Source organism: Protopterus annectens, chromosome 12.part0 (genome assembly GCF_019279795.1).
Source record: "Protopterus annectens isolate FY-2018-M chromosome 12.part0, PAN1.0, whole genome shotgun sequence".
Taxonomy (NCBI): Eukaryota; Metazoa; Chordata; order Ceratodontiformes; family Protopteridae; genus Protopterus; species Protopterus annectens.
The window spans coordinates 261,588,209-261,611,891 of NC_056746.1; the positions used below are offsets into that span (position 1 = coordinate 261,588,209).

The 23,683-nt window shown below is 44.0% G+C and overlaps 1 protein-coding gene across 1 annotated transcript in view; it reads left to right on the top strand.

The window, feature by feature from the left end:
* The window catches only part of ANKS3 (ankyrin repeat and sterile alpha motif domain containing 3), a 1,450,330-nt gene that overhangs the window by 240,640 nt on the left and 1,186,007 nt on the right, over nt 1-23,683 (top strand). Inside the window, exon 4 of the mRNA XM_044089324.1 lies at nt 21,923-22,044. Coding sequence (XP_043945259.1) covers nt 21,923-22,044 — 122 coding nt within the window. The remainder of the gene's footprint in view (nt 1-21,922; nt 22,045-23,683) is intronic.

Consider the following 23,683-nt stretch of genomic DNA (forward strand, 5'->3'; position numbering starts at 1 on the left):
CAGACTGGGTGGGGTCCAGTGTTTGAAGGTTGCCAGTGTCTTTGTTTATAAGTTCCATGATAATGCGTTCCATGGCTTTGCAGATCAGGCTTGTCAGACTGATGGGACGATAGTTCTCAAGGTCCAAGGTGGATCCCCCATTGTGGAGTGGGATAACTGTAGCTGGGCGCCATTCATTGGGCACAAAGCCAGAGGTGAGGCTATGATTAAACATGACTTAGGTGAGGTGCCAGTTCATTTTGTAGTTTATGTAGTACACAGCCCGGGATGTGGTCTGGTCCCATGGATGCTGTATTCTTAGCTTTGGAGAGTGCGTTTTTTACCTGTCTGGCCGTGTGTACCGGAATTTGGCAATCTTTTGGTATTGAGATGGGCTCTTTAGGGGGTGAAGTTGGCACTGAATCGATCTGCCAGGATATTGTCAATATCCCAGGGATCAGTATATTTAATGTCATTCTGTTGTAGCTCAGAGCAGATCTGAGCATTGCCATTTAGATTCTTGACATAACTATAGAATGCCTTGTGGTCGTCCTTGGTATCTAAAGTCTGAGAGTGGCTTAAGTTGGATCTGATCAGGTCCAAAGTACTATTTGTTGAGGCGGAAACATACAACATGGATCTGTCCTTACGATAAGTTTATTTAAGTTGCTTTTGTGGGCTGTGGTAAGTGTTTAAATAGTTTTCTCTGTGTTTTTGTGGTGGAAAAAAATCCTTTTTTTAATACTTACCTATTTCATCGACTTTTGCTGTCAGTCTTGCCCAGGCTTCAGGCATTATTTTCATTTTCACAGTGGAACAACCTACCATTTCCTCGGTTTTTACAGCCACAAAAAGAAGCAAAATTACAAACAGCCCTTGCCCTTCAACAGGCTACAAATTTGTCTCAGCCACAGATGAGTGGCTGTCCATCTTTTTCTTGGCTCTGTCTTTTGTAGTCCTTACAGCCACCATGGACCAGGGGTTGGCCACATCCTCTGCGGCTGTTGGAGTGCCCATGGTGGGCAAAAGAGAACCATTTTTGTTGGTCTCGGAAGAAGGAGTGAAGACTGCCTGTCTGCCTAGCCAGAGTAGAATGTGCCACCAGGGATGATGTTCCAGTATTAAGTCTGCTTATAAAGAAATGCATGTGAAGAAGAAGCAGAATGACAAACCTTTATCTTCCCTTGTCTCTGTTACTTTGAACAGGAGTACTGTATTGGTTTTAATTCAATGTTTAGTTCAGGCTTTTGACCCTTCTAGTTCTGGTGTTAGGAGTAAGAGAAAAAGGAATTTTAATTTTTCATTTTTTGAATATTCCCAGTATATTAAACAAGGAAGGGATTTTGGGGGGGATATCAACTACTTTATCTTATCAGATGACTGATTCTGAGGAGAGTATTTCTCAATGATATTCCTCTTGAAGAATTTTCTTTTTCTGAAACCATATCCAGAATGAAATAGCTGTTTCATTGGGAATGTAATTATTTTCCCATAACCTTGAAGAAAAATATCATGATTTATTGCAATTGGAATTTCCTGTAGCCCACTCTTGTTCCTCCTGTTCTTTTACAATCAGAAGATGTGTTCATTACAGCCTTTCACTTCCCTGGTAGGCAGCCTGCTGTCCCAAAGAAAGCAGATAGATTGTATAAAGTTTCTCAGTCATTCAGATATTTATTTTCCAGTCCTAGGTCTGACACTGCAGTGATATTTTTGTGCTGCTGCTAAACATCCGGTAAATGCTAACCCCCTTACCCCCTCTGATAAGGACGAGAAAGCCTTTGAAAGATTTAGGAAAAATTGTATTCTTTTGCCACAATTTCATTTGTAGAATTCTTAATTGGCAAGCTCATGTTAAAGTTTATGCTTGCTACTTTAGAGAATGTGAGGAAGCCTATAACTTCTTTTCCCTCCTCCGAGGAAAAATCCTGTTTATGTAATTTAATAGTTTCTGTGTTTCGAGTGACTAAACACTGTTTGAACTGTGCTTATGGTTCAGCTGATGCGTCTTTTAGAGCTGCTGCTACTGGAACTGTTATGAAAAGATTTGCTTGGTTATGTACACAAAATGTTCATGAGGATGTTTTTGGGCCATTTTTTGCTGAGGTCCAAAAAGTGTGATGAAAGAGGGAAGGAGATGTTCTTCGTGTTTCACTGTTGCAGTCATTACATTTGGGTTATCCTGCTGGCAGGTTTCCCTCAGTCTGCCTGAATTCCAAAGTCTTAGGTCCTGCGTCAGTTACTGTCGCCTCTTCCCTGACGTCAGGGATATAAAAGATGCAGCCGACGCCATTTTATTCCTTCTTTCTTGCCGTGCGGTGGCCGAAGCAGAAGCAGTTTGCAAGTGCCAGTCGGCCGACTCCTGAGATTTTCATTTTCAAGTTTCAGATCCGAAGTCTTCCCCGTTGGGGAAACATTTTTCTTGCTCCAGACCGATGTCAGAAAAAGTTAATAATTGTATTTCTTGTGGGAAGCAAATACCTCATAAGGACTTTCATTCTTACTATATTCCTTGCCTAGGCCCTGACCACGATGTTGCTAGTTGTCAGTTTTGTGCTAGATTTAACCAACGCACTATTAAGCGTCGGTAAGATTTTGCATTAAGCTATTTTGGGCGAAGATTTAATTATACAATGTCTCCAGAGTTCACAAAAAACGAAAAGAAAAAGACAGGCAACCGAGGTCCAAAACCAACAATGAAGCTTCTCCTAAGCAAGTCGCTGGTTCGCCGGTTCTCAGTGAGGCGCTTTCGCAGCCCCTGACGCCCAGTACTTTAGAATCGCAGGCTGCTACCGACTCCCACGTGGAGTCGGCCAGGCCACAAGAAACTCAAGGTATTGGAGCCTCAGAGATTATTCCCTCAGATGGGTCTGGAGCCGCTGAGCAGGCATCGGCTTCTGAGGGTGTATTCAGACCTAAACAATTATATATTACACCGACTTCAAAGACTAAAACACCTTTAAAGGCAAAGAAACAAGTTCGCCAGCCACAGGGACATGCCTCCATGCCCAAGAAACAGATGCTCAAAATGGCCGAAGACTTAATTACCTTGATCAGGGGTTCCCATCCCCCTCCTGATAAGAGGCCTAGGCAAGAGACAGACTATGACTCTTCAGATCAGGTTTCCATTTCTTCTGATTCCTCTTCTGATCAGGAATATTCTCTTCCCCCTATGAGGATTCTGATGCTGAAAAATCAGTTCCTTCAGCTTCTCCTCCTGAGGACTACTCTTTTGGGGAAACCTTGCATACCATGAGGGTGCACTTTTTCAGAATCTAAGAAAAGGCTCAGAGTCTTCCTTTTACTACCTCAACACAGGCCTCTAGCTATTCCACCTGTGTTGGACATTGTAGATGATGTGTTCTCGGAGTCTAGTCTGACCCCTGACTCTTTACGTCCAGCTCCTGTTAAGCCGGACAGATACTACAGGGTCCCCGAGTCTCATAAATTCCTTTTCAAAAACCCCACTGCAGACCCAGAAACTATTTCCTCAGGGTCCAAAAGGGGTCAAGGCTTCTACTGCAAAAAACCCTACCCCCTCTGACAGGGATTCTAGGGCTCTGGATAGACGGGGAAAAAAGATTTACACATCTGCTACTTTGGCTATAAGGGCCTTAAATTGCCAGTTTCATATGCTCAGATATCAGCAATATACAATGACACTGCTTAAACAGAAAATGATGGCAAATTCTGAATGTGCAGAAAACAAAGAAATGCAGGATTTATTGCATGCAGCTGAACAAGTTGGAAAGCATACTTTGCAATGTGGGTTTGATTCTCTGGAGGCCTTCTGCATGGCCGCTGTCACGGGTTCTGTCATTAGAAGGCATGCTTAGTTAAAAGAACAAAATCTGCCTGATCATGTTAAAGCAAAATTATTAGATGCTGCTTTACAACATGATACCTTGTTCCGTGTTAAGGCAGAAGAGGTGTTAAAGAAAATGGAGGACAAATCCAAATCTATGCAAACGGTCAAGGATTTCTTACAGGTACAGCCACCTAGATTTAGCAGACACTGGCCTACAAAGAATTGGTCCTTTCCAGTCTCAGACAGACCTCAAATGGGCAGATCCAGACTCCCTAGAGGCAGATCAGCGCCGCAAGGATCCTACAGGTCTAAGCAGTGGAGTGCTTCTACCTCCAAAGGTGGAGAGGACAAGTCACAATCATACAGGAAACAGTCCCAATGACTCCCCCCTGCCTGCACCAAGCACTTATCTTCTGGCAGCACCCTTAGGGGGAAAACTAGCACTTTTTTCTCAAAATTGGCACATTATAACCCAGGACAAAAGGGTTCTAAACATAGTTTCTCAAGGCTACAAGTTTCATTTCCATACCCTACCAAGGGCAAACAGTTGGCCAGACCTGCCAAAAAATCAATGGGCAGAGGCTCAAAAACAAGTCACAGCTATTCAACAAGTGCTACAGCAAGAGCACGGACAAGGATTTTACTCAAGACTGTTCTTGGTACCCAGAAAGGACAAAGCATGGAGACCAATACTGGACCTATCTATTCTAAACACTTTCCTGGATATACCAAAATTCAAGATGTTGACCTTACAGCAGCTTCTGCCCATGTTGGGCAGCAAGGCTTGTCTCGTGACTTTAGACCTGAACGAGGCATACCTGCATGTCCCAATCAGACGATCATGCAGAAGATACCTCAGATTCAAGGCTGGCTCAAAGCATTACCAATTCTTTGCACTGCCCTTTGTGAAGACCCTGGGCGCAGTAGATAAGCCAAAGTGCCTGGCACCAGTAATTGCTTACTGCAGACAAAGAGGAATACAAATATATCCTTACTTGGACGACTGCCTCATACAAGCAGAGAACAAGGACATTCTACTACAGCATCTGACGTTTGTGATAAGACTTTTAACATGTCTAGGGTACACAGTCAACAAAAAGAAATCAAAACTGGTACCCTCTCAAGAGATAATATTCCTGGGTGCAAGCTTAAATACAACTGCCCAGATGGCTTATCTCACTCCAGACAAACAAAGGCAACTGACTACCTATTTCAAGGAAATGGCAACAAAGGCTCAGTTATCTGCAAGAAAAATTCTGCAGGCTTTGGGCTTCATGGCATCCTGCATCTTACTAATTCCATATGCAAGACTGCATATGAGGAAAATTCAGTGGTACCTAAAAAGTGTCTGGACACAACATTGCCACAGTCTGGAAACAATGATTACTCTAATTCCCTGCCTGCAACAGGAGCTTCGATGGTGGGCAAAGGCTTGTCACCAAAACAAGGGACAGCCATTCTCACTACCCCCAGCCAGGCAGAGCCAAACGACGGATGCATCAGATTATGCCTGAGGGGCACACATGGCAGGAAGAGGCATTCAGGGCACCTGGTCCACAAAACAAAAGCATCTACATATCAATCAAAAAGAGATGCTAGCTGTTCAAAATGCCCTGACAGCCTTCAAGGACCTACTTCATCCGGGACAACTACTGATAAAGACAGACAACACCACGGTCATGTGGTACATAAACAAGCATGGGGGCACTCATTCTTATCCCCTGTGCAGACTAGCCATGGCTTTATGGGACACAGCATTGACTTACCAAGTTCATCTGCAGGCACAATTCCTGCCAGGAAAGGAAAATACTCTGGCAGACGAACTAAGCAGAAACCTCATGGATCCCCACGAGTGGCAGCTGGATCCACAAGTCTTCAGCATGATAACAAAGAAATGGGGACGCCCAGACATAGATCTATTTGCCTCCCCTCAAAACAATCAACTAAAAAGATTCTGCACAAGGACTTATCACAGATAAGCTTGGAAAGTGGACGCCTTTTCTTTCAACTGGACAAACCTATCAGTATATGCCTTTCCTCCACTGCCTCTCCTCCCCAAGGTACACCTAAAGGTCAGGCAGGAGAAACCAAAAATTATTCTGATTGCCCCAGACTGGCCACGCCAATACTGGTATCCGATCTTAAGGAACTTGTCCCAATGCCCAGCCTGGACCTTACCTCAAATACCTCATCTACTGTCCCAGCAAAACAATCAAATTCTGCACAGCCAACTCAGGACCCTAAACCTGGCAGCATGGCGGATAATGTAGCCATACAAACCACACCTCTCAGTAAAGCTGTGATGGATGTCATTTTAGAAGCCAGAAGGCCTAGTACTAGAAAATCCTATGCTGGAAAATGGAAGAGATTTTGTGCTTGGAACCAAGCTCAAGGAACTGATACAGCTGTCCCAAATATTCCTCAGATTTTGCAATACTTAACTGAGATGCTGGACAAAGGCCTATCTTTTTCATCAATTAAAATCCATGCCTCTGCCATTTCGGCTCATTACAATACAGAGCCACCACTCTTTTCTCATACTATATTAAGGCAGTACCTCAGAGGAGCCAAAAACTTAAGGCCTCCCAGGAGAACGCTAATACCTGCATGGGACCTCAGTTATGTCTTGGAAAAACTCACCTTACCTCCTTTCGAGCCAGCTGCTACTGCGGATGTAAAGTTCTTATCTTGGAAAACAGCTCTGCTCCTAGCAATAACTTCTGCAAGACGAATTTCAGAGCTACAGGCTCTCATGGCTGTGGAACCCTTTATCATTTTTTATCCAGACAGGGTCTCTCTGAGAACAAACCCTACATTTATGCCTAAGGTGGTATCCAGTGTAGCCCTTAACCAAACAGTTCATTTGCCAACCTTTTATCCAAATCCACAGAACAAGGGGGAGAAAATTCTGCATTCTTTGGATGTACACAGACAACTTAGCTTCTACTTGGACAAAACTAAAGTTTTCAGAAAGACAGAACAATTACTAGTGGCATATGCCACAGCATCACAAGGAAAGGCCATCTCCAAGCAGACAATTTCAAAGTGGATAGGTCACTGCATTCATTTCTGCTACTCTCAGCATGGCAAACCAGTGCCTAAGAGCATTAGGCCACATTCAACCAGAGCTGCAGCCACTTCTGCTGCCTTTCTCAGGGGAGTACCAACCAAAGACATTTTAGAGGCTGCTACTTGGAGTTCAGTGCAACAGTCTGCCTCTTTACTCTAAATCCAGGGCAGGCTTTGCCACTGCAGTTCTGCAGGGCCTCATAGCCGCTCCTAATGCTGTTTAGCTCCAGCCCCCCAACCATAGCTTTGGGACTCAACCCAAATGTAATGACTCCAACAGTGAAACACGAAGAACAGTACAGTTGTGTACACTTACCATAAATGTAGATGTTCGAGTGTATTCACTGTTGCAATCCAGGTTACCCACCTGCCATCCCCCTTATTTTTGCTGGAACTTATCTTTACTTCTCTAATCTGTACAACCCAGGTGGTGTATTTGCTTATAGATGAAGGTAAAGCTTATTTTTGGTGCATGTATGTTTTATTTACATAATTTTAGCCTCCCCTTTTGGGGTTACCTGACATCTGGGGCAAGAAAAACTGAATAAAATGGCGTCGGCTGCATCTTTTATACCCCTGACGACCTGACATCAGGGAAGAGGCGACAGCAACCGACGCAGGACCCAATACTTTGGAATTCAGGCCGACTGAGGGCAACCTGCCAGCAGGATAACCCAAATGTAATGACTGCAACAGTGAATACACTCGAACATCTACATTTATGGTAAGTGTACACAACTGTACTGTTCGGGGAGTTTCTCAGGATGTTCGTTGTGTTTTACCGTTGCAGTAATCACATTTGGGTTATCTGCCTGCAGGTAGCCCTCAGTTGGCCTGAATACCAGAGTCTTGGGATTTCTGAGTCGGATGCTGTCACTTCTTCCATAACGTCAGGACGTCATAGGTATAACACATGCAGCTGACACCATTACATCAGTCTTTCTTGCGGTACAGTGTCCGAAGCAGAAGCATTTGGCAAGTGCTGGTCGGCCGCCTCCTGAAATTTTCGTTTTTCGAGTTTCAGACCTGAAGGCTTTTAAAAGATAAGTACCCCATTGGGGATCCTTTTTTCTTGCTCTAACTGGTGTCAGAAAAAGTTAATAATTGTCTGGCCTGCGGAAAGCAAATACCTCACAGAGATTTTAATTCTTACTGCGCCATCTGTTTTGGCCCAGACCACAGTGTTCCTTGCTGTTAGTTTTGTGCCTTGGTCAACGCCTGAACTATTCGTCTTCTAGCTATTTTTATCACTAAATTCTTTCGCTCACATTCTCCGTATTCCGAAATGGCTTTGATAAGCCATCCGACTACTGATCTTCCGAAAAAACGTAAGGATAAAGACAGAGACAGACCGCACAGGCCGGTACTCAGTGAAGCACCTTCGCAGCCCCTGATACCCACTTCTACAGATTCGCAGGCCTCTGCTGAGACCCTTTTGGAGTCCGGTATGCCACAAATTGCTTCTTCGACTATGGATCCTGTGGATGTCTCTACCTTGGATGGGTATAGAGCCGCTGTGCAGGCACCGGCTTCTGAGGGTGTATTCCAACCTTCTGATGTTCGTATTAAACCGACATCTTCATTTTTTACTAAAACTACCAAGTTTCTCAGGCCCAGAGTTCACACTTCGCATAGAAACCAACGACCAAAGTGCATACTCAAGCTCCCATTCCACAGAAACAAATGCTGACAATGGCTGAAGACTTAACAACTTTCATTAGTGGAAGCCAGCCTTCCCCCTCTATGAGACAAAGGATTTATTTTTCTTCTGATTCTACAGATCGTGAGCCTGACGACTGTGATCCCTGTGATTACCAGGACATTCCCTTATCTACCTATGAGGATTCAGATGCAGAGGACTCCATCCCCTCTGCCTCCCCTCCAGAGGACTTTTCCTTTGGTGAAACCTTGCATACCTTAAGAGAGCATTTCTGCTGGGAATGCCAGGACTACCCACAGTCCAAAAAGAGACTCAGAGAATTTTTAGACTTGCCTCAGCACAGGCCTGTAGCTATACCCCCTGTTCTGGAGATTGTAGATGATGTCTTCTTGGAATCCAGCCTTACCCCTGATACATTGTCTCCAGCGGCCAGGAATCCTGACAGGTACTACAGAATACCTGACTCCCACAAGTTTCTCTTTAAGAATCCTACTGCGGATTCAGATACCATTTCCCAGAGACCTAAAGGCATTAAGGCTATAATAGCCAAAAGCCCTACCCCTTCGGACAGGGACTGTAGGGCTTTAGATAGATGGGGTAAGAAGATATATACCTCTGCTACTCTTGCCATCAAGGCTTTAAATTGCCAGCTTCATATGTTAAAGTATCAGCAACATATTATGGAGCTAATTAAACAGAAAATGTTGTTGATTCCTGTTTGTGCAGAACATACAGATTTACAAGAGTTAATGCACTCTGCTAACCAAGTTGAAAAACATGCTTTGCAATGTGGTTTTGATGCCTTAGAAGCATCTTGCAGGGCTGCTGTCACTGGGCCTGTTCTTGGAAGGTATGTTTGGCTTAAGGAACATATCTTGCCAGACCATGTCAAAGCAAAATTACTAGATGTACCACTAAATCAAGAACACCTGTTTGGCAATAAAGCAGAAGTCAAAAAATGGAGGAAAAAGCTAAATCTATGCAAACTCTTAAGTATTTCCTACAGGTACAGCCACCTAGATTCAGTAGGCGTTGGCCTTCAAAAAACTGGTGCTTTCCAGTCCCTCCCAGACCTTCTCAGTCCTAACCCTGGGGTAGCATACCACCACAATTACAGTCTCAGGGTATGCACAGATCTAAGCAATGGAGTGCTTCCACCTCTAAAACAGGGAGTAGTATGCCAACATCCTATGGTAAAATCTCACAATGACTTATCTGTAATTCTTCCAAGCCTTGCCCAAGTACTTGCACCCTTAGGAGGAAAGCTTGACCTACATGCAAAAAACTGGGAGTACATCACCCAGGACAGACGGGTTTTGAACATTGTATCCCAGGGATACAGACCCTACTTACATTCACTGCCAACCCCACACGGATGGCCAGACCTCCCCCCAAACCAATGGGCAGAGGCCCAAAAACAAGTACTTTCTCTTCTCAGTATCAAGGCTATTCGACCTGTCCCAGCAGAGCAAAGGGGACAAAGTTTTTACTCCAGACTGTTTCTGGTCCCCAAGAAAGAAAACTCTTGGCACTCTATCCTGGATCTGTCTATTCTCAACACCTTCCTGGTAGTTCCAAGGTTCAAGATGCTTACTCTCCAACAGCTGCTTCCTATGCTAGCCAAGGACTCCTGGCTAGCCACCCTAGACTTAAAGGAAGCTTATCTGCACATCCCCATAAGGGAATCTTGCAGGAAATACCTACAATGTTCTTCGTGTTTCACTGTTGCAGTCATTACATTTGGGTTATCTGCTTGCAGATTGACAAAGTCTTGGGTCCTGCGTCGGTTGCTGTCCCTCTTTCCATGACGTCAGGTCGTCAGGGGTATAAAACATGCAACCAACACCATTACATCAGTCTTTCTTGCCATGCGGTGCCCAAAGCAGAAGCAGTTCGCAAGTGCTGGTCGGCTGACTCCTGAAATTTTCGTTTTTTGAGTTTCAGAACCGAAGTCTTCAACTAAAGCTAAGTACCCCATTGGGGAAACTTTTTCTTGCTCCTTACCGATGTCAGTAAAAGTTAATAATTGCATTACTTGTGGAAAGCAAATACCTCATAAAGATTTTCATTCGTACTGTATTCCTTGCCTAGGCTCTCACCATGACGTACCTCGCTGTCGGTTTTGTGCTTTATTTAATCAGCACACTATCCGTCGTCGGTATATTTTCACCTCTAAATATTTCGGTTCTCAGTTTAATTATCCAGAAATGTCGTTGATTAGCCATCCGACAACCGGGATTCCGAAAAAGCACAAAGATGAAGATAGAGACAGGCCGCTGAGGTCCAAAACTGCCGACGACGCTTCTCCTATGCCAGTCGCCAGTTTGCCGGTACTCAGTGAGGCGCTTTCGCAGCCCCTGATACCCGCTACTTCTGATTCGCAGGCCTCTACTGAGACCCATTCGGAGTCCGGTATGCCACGAGATGTTTCATCTATGGAACCTGGGGATGTCTCTACCTTGGATGGGTCTGCAGCCGCTGTGCAGGCACGGGCTTCTGAGGGTGTATTCAGGCCTACGGACTTGCATATTAAACCGACGCCTCCTTTTTTACTTAGGCGTAAATCTCGATCCATGTCTAAAAAAACGATGCCCAGACCACATGCTCAGGCCTCTATGCCTAAAAAACAAATGATAAGAATGGCTGAAGATATAATAACTCTAATCAGGGGTAGCCAACCCCCCTCCCCCAAGAGGCCTAGGACTGAAGTTGATTATGAATCTTCTGATCAGGATTCTGTTTTTTCTGATTCTTCTGATGATCTGAATTTGCCCTTATCTACTTATGAAGATTCTGATGCAGAGGACTCTATTCCCTCTGCTTCCCCTCCTGAGGATTTTTCTTTTGGGGAAACCTTACATACTCTAAGGGAGAAGTTCCACTGGGAAAGCTAGGATTTTTCTGATTCAAAAAAGAGGCTTAGGGATTTCCTTCTCCTACCTCAGCATAGGCCTTTAGCTATTCCTCCTGTACTAGACATTGTTGATGATGCTTTTTCGGAATCTAGTTTGGCCCCTGATTCCCTGCTTCCTGCTCCCATAAAACCTGACAGATACTACAGGGTTCCTGAGTCCCACAAGTTCCTTTTCAAAAATCCTATTGCAGATCCAGAGACTATTTCACAGGGGCCCAAGGGCATTAAGCCTTCTACTGCTAAAAATCCTACCCCTTCTGATGGAGACTCCAGGGCGCTGGATAGATGGGGTAAGAACGTTTACACTTCTGCAACCTTGGCCATTGGGGCTTTAAACTGCCAGTTACATATATTAAAGTATCAGCAACATGTTGTTGGACTGCTTAAACAAAAAATAATGTTGATTCCTGACTGTGTGGAAAATAAAGAATTACAGGATTTAATGCATTCTGCTGAACAAGTTGGAAAACATACTTTGTAAGGTAGTTTTGATTCTTTAGAGGCCTCTGGCATGGCTGCTGTTACTGGGTCTGTACTCAGAAGGCATGCTTGGCTTAAGGAGCAATCTTTGCCTGATCATGTTAAAGCTAAATTGTTGGATGCTCCTTTAATTCAGGACCGCCTGTTTGGCAACAAGGCTGAGGAAGTTCTTAAAAAGATGGAAGATAAAGCTAAATCTATGCAAACTGTTAAAGAGTTTTTACAAGTTCAGCCTCCTAGATTTAGTAGGCACTGGCCCACAAAGAATTGATCTTTCCAGCCCCTTCCAGGTCTTCTCAAGCCAAACCCAGACACATCAAAAGCCCCAGGTTTCAGTCCCAGGGGACTCACAGAACTAAACAGTGGGGGACCTCCACTTCCAAATCTGGGAATAATAAGACTCCCCGTATGGTAAACTGTCTCAATGACTTCCTTTTAAAATTTCCAAGCACTTATCAACTGACTGCCCCTTTGGGGGAAAAAATTACTCTTAATGCAAAGAATTGGGAACTCATTACCCAGGACAAATGTGTTTTAAATATAGTGTCCCAGGGATACAGATTTCAATTCCACACATGGCCAACACCAAGTGGGTGGCCAGACCTACCCACAAATCAGTAGGCAGAGGCCCAAAAACAGGTACTTTCTCTCTTAAGCATGGGGGCTATGCAACTGGTACCAGAAGAGGAAAAGGGACAAGGTTTCTACTCGAGACTTTTCCTAGTACCCAGAAAAGATAATTCATGGCGTCCTATCCTGGACCTGTCTACTCTAAACACCTTTTTGGAAGTTCCCAAAATTCAAGATGCTGACTCTTCACCAATTACTTCCTATGCTAGGCAAAGATGCCTGGTTGGCAACACTAGATTTAAAAGAAGTATACCTGCACATCCCAATCAGGGAATCTTGCAGAAAATACCTACGCTACAAAGCAGGCTACACGCACTATCAGTTCTCTGCACTGCCCTTTGGCTTATCTACTGCGCCCAGGGTATTCACAAAGTGCCTAGCTCCAGTTATTGCATTTTGCAGGCAAAGAAATATTCAAATATACCGATACCTGGACGATTGTCTAATTCAGGCAGAAAGCCAGGACATACTTTTGAATCATCTGGCCTTTGTAAAAAGGGTTCTAACCTGTCTGGGGTACACCATAAACGAAAAGAAATCACACTTGGTACCCTGTCAACAAATTATATTCCGGGGAGCAAGCTTGAATACAACTTCCTAGATGGCTTACCTCACACCGGAGAAACAAATTCATTTGACAATCTACTTCAAACAAGTGGCCACAAAAACCCTGCTATCTGCATTTCAAATATTGCAAGCCTTGGGGTTCATGGCATCCTGTATTCGTCTAATTCCATATGCAAGACTGCATATGAGGAAACTACAGTGGTATCTAAAAAGCCTATGGTGTCAACGTTCTCAAGACCTAGAAACAATGATTCCTATCATACCTTGCCTACGCCTACAGTTCCTTTGGTGGGCAGAGGCCTGCCACCAAAACAAGGGACTACCCTTTCACACCACCCTCTGCCGCCCAAACCCTAACAACAGATGCATCAGACTATGCATGGGGGGCTCACCTGGCAGGGAAGTGCATTCAGGGCAAATGGAACCCAAGTCAAATGCACCTGCATATCAATCAAAAAGAAATGTTAGCTGTACAGAATGCTCTGACAGCCTTCAAGGACCACATTCTTTCAGGACAACTAATGGTAAAGACAGACAACACCACTGTTATGTGGTACATAAACAAGCAGGGGGGTACACATTATTACCCCCTCTGCAGACTAGCCATGGCATTGTGGAACACAGCTTTGAGCTACCAAGTGGACCTACAAGCTCAATTCCTGCCAGGAAAATTAAATACACTGGCAGACGGACTAAGCAGAAACCTCGTGGACCCACACGAGTAGAAACTGGAACCAAAGATTTTCAACATGTTGACAAACAAATGGGGGAGCCCAGATATAGACCTGTTTGCCTCTCCCCAGAACTACCAATTGGACAAAATTTGCACAAGGACTGCCCACAAACAAGCCTGGAAAGTGGATGCCATGTCCTTCAGCTGGAAAAACCTATCAATCTTTGCCTTCACTCCTCTGCCTCTGCTCTCCAAAGTACTATTAAAAATCAAACAGGACAAACCAAGGATGATTTTGATTGCTCCAGACTGGCCGCACCAACACTGGTACACCCTCCTGCGCAGTGTGTCATGGGTATCTCCATGGAACCTGCCTCATACTCCTTCCCTGCTGTCTCAGCAGGAGAACCAGATTCTGCACTCTCAGCTTCTAACACTGAACCTTGCAGCCTGGCTAATTTCTTAATCTCTTCTTTATCATCCCTCAGCAAACTTGTGATGGATATCATTTTAGCGGCAAGGAGGCCTAGTACTAGAAAATCTTATGCTGAAAAATGGAAAAGATTCTGCGCCTGGAATCAATCTCAAGGGTTGAGCACAGCAGCACCCAATTTACCTCAGATTTTACAATACTTAACTGAGATACTACACAAGGGCCTGGCTTTTTCCTCTATTAAAATCCATGCGTCAGCCATTTCAGCTCATTATAACACAGAACCTTCCCTCTTCTCTCATCCACTGCTCAAGCAGTTCCTCAGAGGGGCCAAAAATTTGAGACCACCCAGGAGAGCTCCAACCCCAGCCTGGGACCTTAACTTTGTCATGGAGAAACTCACTCTACCTCCTTTCTAGCCAGCTGCTACTACAGACTTAAATTTTCTTTCTTGGGAAACAGCTTTCCTTTTAGCAATCACTTCAGCTAGAAGGGTATCTGAATTACAGGCCCTTATGGCAGTGGAGCCTTTCATCATCTTTCATGCGGACAGGGTGTCCCTCAGAACCAATCCATCCTTCATGCCCAAGGTGGTATCCAGTATGGCTCTTAGTCAGTTCATTCATTTGCCAACCTTCTTTCCCAATCCACAGAATAAAGGGGAATAGATACTGCATTCCTTAGATGTGCACATACAATTTAGATTCTATTTGTACAGGACTAAACCTCAAAGGAAATCTGAACAACTGCTGGTGGCATTTGCTGTAGGGGCAGTGGGGATGGCTATTTCAAAGCAAACCATTTCTAAATGGATAAGCCATTGCATTCAATTCTGCTATAAGCACCATGGAAAACCTATCTCCCAGGGGATCAGACCTCACTCCACCAGGGCTGCATCTACTTCTACTGCCTTTCTCAGAGGCGTCCCTACCGGGGACATCCTAGAAGCTGCTACCTGGAGTTCTGTACATACTTTCACCAAGCATTATCATTTGACAATTTTTTTCTAAATCCAGAGCTGGCTTTGCCACTGTAGTCTTGCAGGGCCTTTTAGCTGGCCCTAATGCTATCTAAATTCCTCCTCCCAACCATAGCTTTGGGAATCTACCCAAATGTTATGACTGCAACAGTAAAAGATGAAGAACGTAATACAGTTGTGTTCACTTACCATAAATAGAGATGTTCGAGTGTATTCACTGTTGCAGTCCTGGTTACCCTCCCTCCAGCCCCCTAACTTCTTTTGGCTATACCTCTACTTTCCTTTACTATGCTTAAAAGCCTTTTTGGTGTATTTGCTTTTTTGTTGGAGGTATATCTTTGTACTTTTATATTTAATTGCTTCCCATTAGGGGGGCTCCTGACGTCTGGGGCAAGAAAAACTGATGTAATGGCGTTGGCTGCATGTTTTATACCCCTGACGACCTGACGTCATGGAAGAAGGGACAGCAACCGACGCAGGACCCAAGACTTTGTTAATCTGGCCGACTGAGGGCTACCTGCAAGCAGATAACCCAAATGTAATGACTGCAACAGCGAATACACTCGAACATCTACATTTATGGTAAGTGTACACAACTGTACTTTTCAGAGCAGGCTCTATGCATTATCAATTCTCTGCACTTCCCTTTGGCTTATCTGCTGCGCCCAGGGTATTCACAAAATACCTAGCTCCAGCCATTGCATATTGCAGGCAGAGAAAAATTCAAATTTACACATACCTGCATGATTGCCTGATTCAGGCGGACAGTCAGGAATTGCTTCTCCAGCACCTGACATTTGTAAACAGACTTCTAACTTCACTGGGTACACCATCAACGAAAAGAAATCTCATCAGGTACCCAGCCAACAGATTGTATTCCTGGTTGCAAGCTTGAACACAACTTCCCAGATGGCATTCCTCATTCCAGAAAAACAAATGTATTTGACAAACTACTTCAATCTACTGGCCACCAAAACCCAGCTATCTGCAAGAAAAATACTGCAAGCCGTAGGGTTCATGGCCTCTTGCATTCTATTAATTCCATATACAAGACTGCATATTAGGAAACTTCAGTGGTACTTAAAAAGTCTCTGGTGTCAGCTTTCCCAGGACCTGGAAACAATGATTCCTATCATTCCTTGTGTAAGAGCAGGCTTTCTTTGGTGGGCAGAGGCCTGCTACCACAACAAAGGACTCCCTTTCACTCTACCTCCTGCCGCTCAAACCCTAACAGTAGACGCATCAGACTATGCATGGGGGCTCACATGGCAGGACAAGGTATTCACGGCAAATGGAGCCCAAAGCAAATGCACCTGCATATCAATCAAAAAGAAATGTTAGCTGTACAGAATGCTCTGACAGCCTTCAAACACCTTATTCTTCCAGGGCAACTATTGATAAAGACAGACAACACCACAGTTATATGGTACATAAACAAGCAGGGGGGAACCCATTCCTACCCACTCTGCAGGTTAGCCATGGCTCTGGGGGACACAGCCTTGAGCAACCAAGTGCACCTACAAGCTCAATTCCTGCCAGGCAAACTGAATTCACTGACAGACGACTTAAGCAGAAATCTAATGGACCCGCACGAGTGGAAACTGGAACCCAAATCATTCAAGCTGCTGCTCCACAGGTGGGGGGCACCAGTGATGGATCTCTTTGCTTCCCCTCAGAACTTTCAATTGAGCAAATATTGCACCAAAACTCCCTACAGCCAAGCATGGAAAGTGGATGCTCTGTCCTTTACATGGGAAAACCTCTCAATCTATGCCTTTCCCCCTCTGCCCCTCCTCCCGAAGGTTCTAATAAAGATCAAACAAGACAAGCCAAGGACAATCCTGATTGCACCAGACTGGCCACGCCAGCACTGGTGCACCCACCTTTGCGCATTCTGACAGTACTACTACTACCTTGGCACCTGCCTCAGACCCCCTCCCTGCTGTCCCAGCAGGAGGGCCAGATTTTGCATCCTCAGTTACAAACCCTGAACCTAGCAGCCTGTTTCATCCCCTGAACCCTCAGTAAACAGATGCTGGATGTCTTCCCGGAGGCAAAAAGGCCTACTACTAGAAAATCCTATTCAGAAAAGTGGAAAAGATACTGTTTATGTAGCCAGTCTCAAGGAATGGACACAAATGTGCCCAGCTTACCTCATATACTAGATTACTTAACAGAAATGTTCCACAAAGGCCTATCCTTCTTTTCAATTAAGATTTATGCCTCTGCCATCTCAGCTCATTATAATACTGAGCCACCCCTCTTCTCTCATCCTCTGGTCAAACAGTTCTTGAGAGGAGCCAGAAATTTAAGACCCCCTCCCCCCCAGGAGAGCTCCCACTCCCACCTGGGACCTTAACTTTGTATTGGAAAAAACTCAGCTTCCACCCTCTGAACCTGCTGATTCAGCAGAGTTAAAATTCCTCTCCTGGAAAACAGCTTTACTCCTAGCCATCACTTCAGCAAGAAGAGTGTCTGAATTGCCGGCCCTTATGGCCGTGGAACCCCTCATTATCTTCCATGCGGACAGGGTTCCCTCAGGACTAACCCATCATTTATGCCAAAGGTGGTATCTAGTGTGGCTTTAAACCTATTAATTCATTTGCCAACTTTTTCCCCTAGTCCTCAGAATACAGAAAAAGGATCCTGCACTCCCTGGATGTGCACAGGCAGCTTAGGTTCTATCTGGACAGGACTAAACCTTTCTGAAAATCTGACCTGCTGCTAGTCAGTTTGGCTACAGAGGCAGAGGGTAAACTGTTTCTACATGCATAGCACACTGCATCCATTTCTGCTGCAAACATCATGGGAAACCTGCCCCACAGGGGATCAGAACACATTCCACTAGGGCTATGTCAACCTCTACAGCATTTCTCACAGGAGTCCCTGCCAGGGACATCATGGAAGCTGCAACCTGGAGATCTGTACATACCTTCACCAAGCATTACCACTTACATATCTGTTTTAAATCCAGAGCTGGATTTGCTACAGCAGTCTTACAGGGCCTGCTAGCCAGCCCTAATGCTTCTTGACCGCCTCCGCCCATCCTCAGCTTTGGGAATCAACCCAAATGTGACGACTGCAGCAGTGAAACACGAAGAACATAATACAGTTCATAAGTAGGTAGATACTAGGCTATCGGCCCTAGGGCCTATACAAGCCCAGCCAAAAAGATACCCTGGCTTTTGCCACCCAAGAAAATTATTTTCCTGTGCTACTGTCGAGCAGAGCCACAGAAGTGATCCCCGGGGTGAATTTCCTATTTCCCATCCAGTCATCAAGATTTTTCTTGAAGAGTGCTAATGAGGAGCTTTGTTTGATATAGATAGGTAGTTTATTCCAGAGTATGGGAAGTCTCTGGGACAGGAATCTATCCCTCCGGCATGTTCTGTTTATTGTGGTGACAAGGTTTAGGTCACTAGAGCGTGTAGCTCGGAGGGATTGGGATTTCTTTAAGTGGAGCATGTCCAACAGCTCTGGGTTTGACATAGCTTTGTATGTTAGGCAGAGATCACCTCTGAGTAGGTGATATGCGATGGAGCAAAGCTGGAGTTTTTTGAGACGGTCTGCGTAGGGCATCTGTTTGAGGTCGGTAATCTTCTTTGTGAGGTATTTCTGCGGCCTTTCCAGTCGTTGTAGATGTCTTGTGAAGTACATACCAAAAGGGGCATTGTACTCTATAATGGGTCTAAGGAGTGATGAGTAGAGGGGAAGAATGACCTCTTTTTTTCTGGCTGAGAAACCTTTTGTGATGAGGTGTGCTACGTAGAAGGATTTCCTGACAACTGGGGCGATGTGATTATCAAAGGAGGAGACTACTGTCCACCTGTGTCCCAAGGTCTCTTATCTTTACCAAAGGGAATGACAATGCACTTTTTGGCATTGAGCTTGAGGCCATGGCTTTGACACCAGGCATCTGTCTCAATGAGGCCCTTTTGTAGGATATCCACATCGTTAGGAGTTTTGATTATGGCTCCTAGTTTGCAGTCATCTGCGAACTTCGTTAGCCAAAGACCTTTTGTATTACTCTGTACTTCAGAGAAGTAGATTTCAAACAGGAGAGGACCCAGGACTGAACCTTGTGGTACTCCACTTGTCACTGGTATGAAGTCTGATTTGGAGTCTGCTACTTTCACAGTGTGGGTTCTTTCACTGAGCCAGTTGGCAACCCATCTTGTGACACAGGGATTTATACCTAGTTTAGTGAGTTTATCTATAATTCCAGAGTGGGGGATGGTGTTGATAGCCTTTGCAAGATCTAGATAGGCTATGTGAACCACCTTACCCTCGTCTACGGCTTTGGTGACTGCTTCAAAGATGTCTATCAGGTTTAGGAGACATAATCTGCCTTTTACAAACCCGAACTGGGTGGGGTTCAGAGTTTGGAGGTTACCAATGTCTTTGTTTATACAAAGTATTGTTTACACTTACCATAAATGTAGATGTCCGAGTGTATTCACTTTTGCGGTCCTGGTTACCCTCCCTCCAGCCCCCTGACTTCTCTTTACTTCTACCTATCCTTTTTGTTTGGCATACCTTATATCATTGGTATTTGCTCTTTGCTGGTGGTGTTCCACACCATGTAATTGTTTCCTATTTAGGGGGCTTCTGACATCTGGGGCAAGAAAAACTGATGTAATGGCGTTGGCTGCATGTTTTATACCCATGATGTCCTGAAGTCATGGAAGAAGCGACAGCATCCGACGTAGAAATCCAAAGACTCTGGTATTCAGGCCGAGTGAGGGCTACCTGCAGGCAGATAACCCAAATGTGATGACTGCAACAGTGAATACACTCAAACGTCTACATTTGTGGTAAGTGTACACAACTGTACTTTTGTCAGCTTTCTGTCTCCTAGTTTGTCAAAGGTTTTACAGCTTCCTCTGTGCCATATTATAAAAAAAGCAAAATAAGCAGACATGACAAGCTTCTGTTAAACAGAAATTTAAAAAGCAATGATGAGGTGGCCCAGAAAGAAAGACACCCCCCTCCCCCAGAAACAAGGGCATACCAACAAGTCTTTTTGACTCTCTGCAGAATGTCCCTCCTTCCCACCCTGACAAGTCTTTAAATCTTCCCCAAAGTCTAGCTGTCCGTTTCTCTCTTTGGCAACGGATGGGTTCTGAAAGTGAATCATCAGGGATATAAATGGCAGTATGAATCCCTCCCTCCATTTCGAAGGATTTATTCTCATATGCCAGATCAAACTTTTTTTCCTGCTGTCATTCAGCATATGCTCATTCAGTGAGAAGTATTAACTGTCCCTCCTTCTCTGCTATGAAGGGGTTTTTATTAAAGGATTTCTTATTAACAACGGAAACTGAAGGCACATAAAACACAAAGAAAATCCAAAACTAACAGGTGGACACGTAGAAATAATAAACGGGCAGCATCAACCAAGGTCCAATATTCATTAAGCGGTTTTGTACTGGTAAATCTAGAACTTCATCAGAATAAAATATAAAACAACAGCAAGTCTTAAGTACAGGTTCCAGCCAATACCTCATTAATCAGTATGCAAATTATTTAAAGCTACAGTAAATTTAAGAAACATTTTCCCTTTTAAAAGCCATAAATATACCTGAAGGAATCTTTAAAATTATTTTAACAATGAAACCATTAAACATTAGATATCAGTAAAAACTGCTCAACCAAAATGAAGGTTGCCAAATGTGAAAAGTGATGAGAGTAGAACATATAAAAAAATCCATACAAATGATCACTTAATCTGGGTCCCATTCTTAAACATAGGGCTTACACGCTTTGTTAGAACAACGTAGCAAACAGATTATGGGGAAAATTTTGTATGTATACTTTTTATTTAACTTTTTGTATGGATTTGTCCAGGAGCTCCTGGATTCTCATTCTTCATCGTCCCACTCATTCTAAGCTCTGTTATTCGACCCATATAACTTAGGCAATTGCAGCAGTGATCTAATGGTTAACATATTGCAGTAGTGTAAGTAAAGTTACCTTAACAGTAGATGTTCAAATGGATTACTGGTGCTGTAGCCAGTCCCTCTCTCCCTTCATCACCTTTATATTTGTATGATTTTGCTTGCCAGGTTGAAAACACTTATTTTTATGTACCGGGCACAGTCCTGTTTTAAGGGATTACCTGCCTTTCTTCAGTTGGCATGAAAGCTCTCAAGGCTTTGGCACCCAAACCACTGTTTTTCTCCCTTTTCAGTTTGAGCTTTCAATGGTATGGATGAATAGAAGTTGCCCTTAAGCTCTAGGATAGCTAACCAGCTATTATATACTATGCAGGACATGCCCCATACAACTTAGGCTACTGCAGCAATGATCTATTTAAACATTTACTGTTATGGAAACTTTACATAGACAGTTGTAGTGTCCATTTCTAGTGGTACTAAGATTGCTTGTTAGTTTATTAACCAGGTAAATGGGTAGGCCAAGGAATCTTTATGCCATGCCATGGCTTGTGCCAGAGGTGCATGCAGAAATTACAGATACATTGTAATAAATAATTTGCAGAGACCTAACACACAAGTCAGATAATTTAATAGACTACGGTTGTTATAGTGCTGAGGAAGGCTTGGTAGTCAGTAGACGTGATGGCACTGGACAAATACTGCTAAAGTGGACATTGGCACAGTAGAGACAGGATATTAATTATGCAACAATGGACACATAGTCTGCATTTTGAAAATATGTTTTTTCTGTTCTGTAAAGTTTTTAAACCTGATTATGCTTTTTTTCCCTAAAGCATGGTGCAGAGTTAGAGATGAAGGACAACCTGGGCTGGACAGCCTTGCTACACTGTACCAGCAATGGACACCAGCAGATGGTCAGATTCTTCCTGGACAACAAGGCTGATGCTAATGTGAAGTAAGGACTTCCCTAAATTATTTTGCTGTTAATGCGCAAGGAAACATCTGGACTCTCTTACATAACAAAACTCACTTGCATCAGCTTGGGACCTAAGTAGTTCTTTTGTGACAGGTTGTAATTGGATTTATTTTGGAATCAAAAAATTCTTCAGCAACAAGATTTTCTTTATTTTTCTATGTATTTTTTATCCCTATGCCTGTTGACCATATAAGCCTCTCCAAATCAGATATAGCCCATTTGTTTCTTTGCATAGAATTTCACCCGGGATCAGGTCGAGGGCTGACTGGAGAGGACTGTCATGCAGGGAGCCATTAGTGTGCTTTGTATCTCCGCATATGTGCTAGCCATCCACCTATGTCCCTTGAAGGTGAGAACCCTTAACCACTGTCAGGAGAGTTTTGTCTTACCACCAGAACTGGTTCTGTAGGATACCTGTCATTCTAAACCTGACTACAGTTGTGATGCTTTTCCCATAAGTCTTAATGGTCTGGCTATTCTCCCAGTTTGGGACCTAAAGGTGGCCTCTCCATCTAGTCCTCACCACCAGTTTCCAGCCTGCATTATTCTTGAGCAGAGGCAATGAATGTGTTTTCCCTGCCCATAATCTACCTTAGCCCTCCACCCCAGTGGATAACACAGGCATCACTTCACTGCAGTGCTTCCAGTGCCATCTACCCTGATGAGTGTGTGTCTGTGTGTGTGTCTGTGTGTGTGCGCCCGCGTGCTTGCGAGAGCGTATGTGTGTATCCGACGCATACACCACTTTTAAACTACAATCACTGTCTTGGGAATTCAAACCTACAATCCCCCTGCCTTGGTCACTGGACTCTGTGCAATCTTCTACTTGCACAAGAGCACTTGGCTAACAAGAAACCACCGCACCCTTCTGTGGAATGAGCACACTAACATATGGCTTTAACTTCCACCCCTCTCCCCAGACTGCTTTTCTAGCTCCCAAGCTGTTAATTAATCTTGTTGTGAAGTGATCTGAATTCATCCTATGTCAAAGGGGGGACCAACCTTTAATAACTGCTCTCAGATATATAGAGTCTTACAGCTTTTTAACCTGTTAACAACGGCTGTCATCCAAATACCCCAGTTAGAAGCGTTGCTGATCAGGAGGATGTCTACTAATCATCCTGATATCACAGTAATGTTGAAACCCCCAGGAACAGTAGCAATCAGAGGGCAATACCTTAGAACAAGAGTTCAACTGAGACTCCTTTTGTAGGCCTGTTTATTAAACAAACAAGTAAAAGAAGGGTCTGACTGTACATGGCTAAAAACATAAAAAGCTCTCATCAGACAAATATAATACAAAACACTAAATAAAAAAACTTAAATACAAAAAGCAACAAATCACATAGTAGAAACAGTTAATAAATAAAGTAATCTCCAGGCTTTCAGCAAAGGTCTTAAAGGAACCATGACATTCAAACCGTAGTCTCTGTTGGCTTGCACTTCCACTATCCATCTGGTCTCCGCCTTCTCAGTGAGATTCTTAGCATCACCACCCCTCAAGCTCCTAGTGAGCAACTGGAGCACCATAAACTTAAAAGAGTGTCCAGAAAACTCAACTGCATGTTTAGCCAGTGCATTACTGGCTTTACAGTTGTGGATATCATGACGATGCCCT